The following is a 5,129-nucleotide window of genomic DNA, read 5'->3' as shown; positions in this document are numbered from 1 at the left end:
ACGGGACAAAAATAGATGGCGGAAATACGTCATCTGTATTTGTGTCAATCACAGAGATGTGCAAGGTGCTCGCTGCAGTTTCATGTGATAACTTGGCCCGACCAGCAAGCAGACCCTTTCATGGATCCTGGAGACGAGGGAGAAGCTGCTATGGCATTGTGCTGCCTGCAATGATGCCTATTCTCCAAGCAAGCAAGTAAGTAGTATAGTGGATGTAAGTTCGATTCCTCAGAGGTGACGGCATTATATCGTATCAATATCTCCGTCTCCCTGCTAAGGGTGCTGTGTTACTCTCAGCCCTGATTGTGAGAGCTGAAGAAGTCCGTCTTCAGAAAGATCTAAGATTGTGCCCATGAGGGTGTCAAACATTTACAATCATGTACTGGTGTACGTTCCGTTTGACACAAAAAAGAGGTCGAGTAGAGTAAACGAGACACACATTGACACAGTTTCTGCAAACAGCTCAGGAAAAGAGAATGACGAACGGAGAGAAAGAAGTGAAGTAGGACTTGTAGACAAACAGAAAGAAAGAAATGAGGGATGATTAAAAAGTAGGAGTTACCAAAGGCACCCTCAAATAACCTGTCAGATGGAGTGGCCACACGAAATATACAAAATGGCCAGAATGTGTCTTTGACGCCACCTTTTAATGGGGGAAAGAGGAAATAGTAATATCTGATTGAAGAAGTACAATTTTAAGACCTAGTGAACAGCTGGAACTGGAACCCAAGACAAAATTGATATTGCTTTGGTTATCAAACGTCTGTAAATAAAACTCGAAAACGCCCCGTTCTCAGACTCATGTACATTAAACAAATAATAATACCTTAAGTTACATGCAATATAATAATATAACTAAAATTTCTGTTTCCAAAAGTGAAATCTGATTCATATGGAAAAGAGGAAGTTAAATGATAAAGAGCTACAGCAATTATTTCTCAACTCCCAAACCATTCATCAGGAGTAGCAATTCTTCTGCGGCCGGGTCGGAGACTTCAGCTGAAAATTGAGTCAAAATATCCGTTTTTGAGGTTTTTGCACCAGTGAATACCTGAATGTGTCTGGGTATCAAATCCGGTATATTATTATTTTGCTGAGATAAGCATGCTGTATGTGAAATTTGGTTTCATATGGCTCTAATAGTATCACTTTAGGTCTTTTTGACTTTAATGACCATTTTCCCTGCAGTGTGTTTTTCATGGATAGCATGCCACAAAAATCCTAAAATCTCGCTTACTTATTGCGCTATAGACTTGGAATTTGGCTCAGTGATAGCTTATCCTTATGTCTAGGTAATGAGTTAGTTATTTTAATCTTTCTTTGTATACGACTGGGGGCATGAGCATTTATATTAGGTTGGGAGTGTATTTTCAACACTTTTTTACATCATGAAATTTAAAGTCATGCTACATCCATGAAAACAACCAAATAAAACAATCGTCGCCTTATTCCCTCAATATAGGTCCTGTCTTTCCATTCCTTTCTTGGAAAGAAGAATATCTTGATAAGTGTTTGAGCTATTAGGAATTTAAGATTTGTGTTTATTTTCAAGATGGCTGCCATCACAATGATAATGAGGGATATATGTCATGAATAACACCCCAAATCATTTCGCACCTTGGCATTGAGTCTTTCTTTGCTAAATTCATTTATTAAGGTCAGTGAATAAAAACTTGTTTAGCTCACCAGACCCCCTCCCCCCCCCCCGCCTTTTAATTAACAATGCATAAATGACTCGTCGATGACCATGCAATGAACAAAACAATAATTAAAAGTTTATATAAGTAAACAATCATAATTCTACTATTGCTTCAAACCAAAGGGTGACAGTTCAACTCACAGACAGATACAGAAAGAAAAAATCATAATACTAAGATGTTTCTATATCGCTGATACAAACAGAAATCCCATTCACAAATGAAAAGAACAAAGCAGGCATTCAGTGTTAAAACAGATTTTTACTGTTTTGGTAACTTGCTTAGGATTTAAAATGAAGAAATGTACAGGAAACTAGTCGAGTACAATGGCACCATTTATTAACATTAAATACGAGTTAAGAACAGGAGTGTATATATTTACCTCAACATAACAGAAGTTTGTAAGAACTAACAGCATACTTGTAACACGCCGCTGACATTTGTGAAGTAGCCTGGACAATAGACATACCTCAACAAACCTGTAAGAGCATAACCTGATGCAGTCTACAATGCAGGCCGTGGAACTAATCCATATACACCGAACATTTCTTCATGTCTTCAAGCAGAATAACTTATCAGTCTATAAAAGAAACCGTCACAAATTTTCATTGAATCGTAAGATACAAGCAGACATTTTATCATGTATACATACATTCCGGATAAAACTTGCAGGACTGAACAAAATATCAACATTTTCTGCATCCAAGAAACGCTCCGTAATTTGGCGTTACAAGGTTTACTGAGACTGAACGTGGTAATTGCTAATGGAGCTGTTGTAGCGGTCTTTGTTCATTTGGAAGACAAACTCATAGGGGTAGGGCAGAGGTCGCTGAGACACGTCGTCAAGTTGTTGCATCTGGGGGGTAGAAAATCCAGGACAAATAATAATAATAATGATAATGATAACAATAATAATAATAATTTACAAAAATAAAATAATAATAATAATAATAATAATAATAATAATAATAATAATAATAATAATAATAATAATATAATAGATAGCATTTGTATAGCGCAAATCCCCGCTAAACAGCAAGCTCTATGCGTTTCACAAACTATACTATTACCCCAGTAGACTTGAGAGCTTTCTGAAACAACCTCAACTTCCTGGGAAGCATACAGCGCAAGCAGCAATTTATAGGAGCTAAAACACTAACATACTGACAAGTTCTTTCGCTGTCTATGGCCGGGTACCCATTCACACCTGGATGAAATGAGGAAAATTTGTGTAAAGTGCCTTTCCCAAGGACACAACGTCGGGCACGCGGCTCGAACACCAGAACCGGCGACCTCACGATTACGAGTCCAGTAGCCTAACCACTAGGCCACCGACGCCACTAATACGCTTTCACTGTGGAGAGATGTACGGGTTGGGTTTCTTTTTTGATGTTTTAGTAAGAGATCTACTTCACATGCATCACAAATAGTTTATATCGTGTCGAAGATTGGTGATGTTACTAGAGAGTAAGGTACATAGAACAGAAGGAGGACAGATAACGATGATAGATGTTTAATTTTTTTAAAGGTGCAAACCACACCCGAGCACCAGCTTAAAATCAACACAGATATATAAGTAATTGTTATAGCAAACGTTTCCTAAAATTCTAACGCCCTTTACGGACATAAAACAGGTCATACTGAAGGTCAGTTCTCAAGTGCCTTGCCAACGTAAAGAACTGAGAATGAGTGGGACAAAAATGATTTTTTTAAAATATTTGGAACCCGAGCCTGATTTGTACTTTGCGTTTGTCCGTGTTGACCAAGTTACTTAAATTTTTTTTTTAATGTCGGCATTTTTTGCACCCCCATCGACTCAATTCAAGCCATTTATGAGGCGCGGTTCTGGCCCTGCCTGTCAAGATCAACCCAGGCTGAGAGGGATACAGCATCCAAGCAGAAAGACCACCGTGATACCCAACACTCGATAAAAATGTTACCCCACTCGGGAATCGACCTCTTGTCTACTGCGTGCGATAGCATACCACCTAACCGCGACACAACAGATGCCGTTGCTTTAGTGTGTAGACCTAGACAAAGTAAAGCTCGTTTCATCCCATTAACTTGAAAAGAATACCACAGTGTATTCAACTCTTCTTTAGACAAAGTTATTATTATTTTTTGGGGTTAAGTGTTTTACGGCGCTCGCAACTCCATACGGTCATATGAGCGCGTGGGGCACATTAAACTTTTACAGTTCATAGGAAATTTTGAATTTTGCCCGGGTGGCGGCCGAAGCATACTCTTATCGATTTTAGACCATCAAGGGATCTTTCAAGCGCGCAACTTGCGCACGGGACTCCGAGATTTTTCAGCCTTGTCCGAGAAGGTGAGTTGTAGATCTTTCCTACCAGAAGATAAGGGTGGATGAAAGACAGCAGTAAGAAGGAGCCAAGGAGTAGCAGTAGAAAGGCTGCAGAAAGAGCCAGGAGTCCTGAGGAGGGAGACAAAGGATGTGAGGGGGTGGGGGCAGAAAGAGGAGACGAAAGCAGACGACAGAACATTGTGAGAGAGCATGAAAGAAGATGAAAGAAGACAATTTTAGAGAAAAAAATGTTCGGTCGCTAACCGGATTCGAACCCGTGACCTTTGAATGAGAGACCAACACCTTAACCTCTAGGCTATAAGAGCCCCCAGACAATGTTAAGAGTTTTAAGATACAAGTGTTTACTTTCGTTGGTTTGAAAAAGAAAACCACAGTGTACCCAACTCTTCTTCAGACGAAGTAAACCGTTTCAAAATACACGCTTTATGATGCCTTTATCATTTAGACGGCAGTATTTCAAAATACATGTTTCATCTTATTGACTTGAAAAGAAAACCACAGCGTACTCACCTCTTCTTGAGACAAAGCCCAACCGTTGGCAGCGCCCATGTTGTCATCCAGTTGTTGCAGAGTTCGAGCTCCGATGATCACTGACGTCACCACATCTTTTTGAAGCAGCCAGCGGAGAGCAACCTGGGGCATGCTGCGACCTGGGGATACAACGGGAGGTATAATTGTGTCACATGACCACAGAACTGATGGAGAGAAAGAGAGAGAGAGAGAGAGAGAGAGAGAGAGAGAACATAACGGGAGGTATAATTATGTCAACAGAAATGATGGAGAGAGGGAACATAACTGGAGGTATAGTTGTGTTGTGAGAACATAAATTACGTTGTGTCTATTTGTTTGAGTAAAGAGAAGTATGAAGGGCATCGACACAACAATGACCACATAGTACTGGAGAAAAGTAAGAGCGATAGACAGAAACAACCGAGGGACAGGAAAGAAGTAAGACCCACCAGTGGCGCCCTCCAACCACCCACAACAAAATTGATGGAGAGATAAGAACATAACCAGAGCCATCAAGCCAAGGAGCAACAGAACTGACGTAGATCTACTTGATAGAAGATGATATGGATCTACTTGATGTTGCATGTGAATGTGTG

At 40.0% G+C, this 5,129-nt stretch overlaps 1 protein-coding gene across 1 annotated transcript in view; it reads right to left on the bottom strand.

The window, feature by feature from the left end:
* Positions 1-1,938: 1,938 nt before the first annotated feature.
* LOC101853539 (1-deoxyxylulose-5-phosphate synthase YajO) overlaps positions 1,939-5,129 on the bottom strand; it is a gene marked incomplete at its 5' end in the record, with an annotated part of 11,487 nt that continues 8,296 nt past the window's right edge. Inside the window, 2 exon segments of the mRNA XM_013080571.2 lie at positions 1,939-2,553; positions 4,534-4,673. Of these exon segments, the coding sequence (XP_012936025.2) occupies positions 2,434-2,553; positions 4,534-4,673 (260 nt within the window). The 3' untranslated portion in view covers positions 1,939-2,433.

The sequence above is a fragment of the Aplysia californica genome, unplaced genomic scaffold (assembly GCF_000002075.1).
Source record: "Aplysia californica isolate F4 #8 unplaced genomic scaffold, AplCal3.0 scaffold00091, whole genome shotgun sequence".
Taxonomy (NCBI): Eukaryota; Metazoa; Mollusca; class Gastropoda; order Aplysiida; family Aplysiidae; genus Aplysia; species Aplysia californica.
Note: the sequence above shows the minus strand (reverse complement) of the source record. Positions and strands in the feature narration are given on the sequence as shown.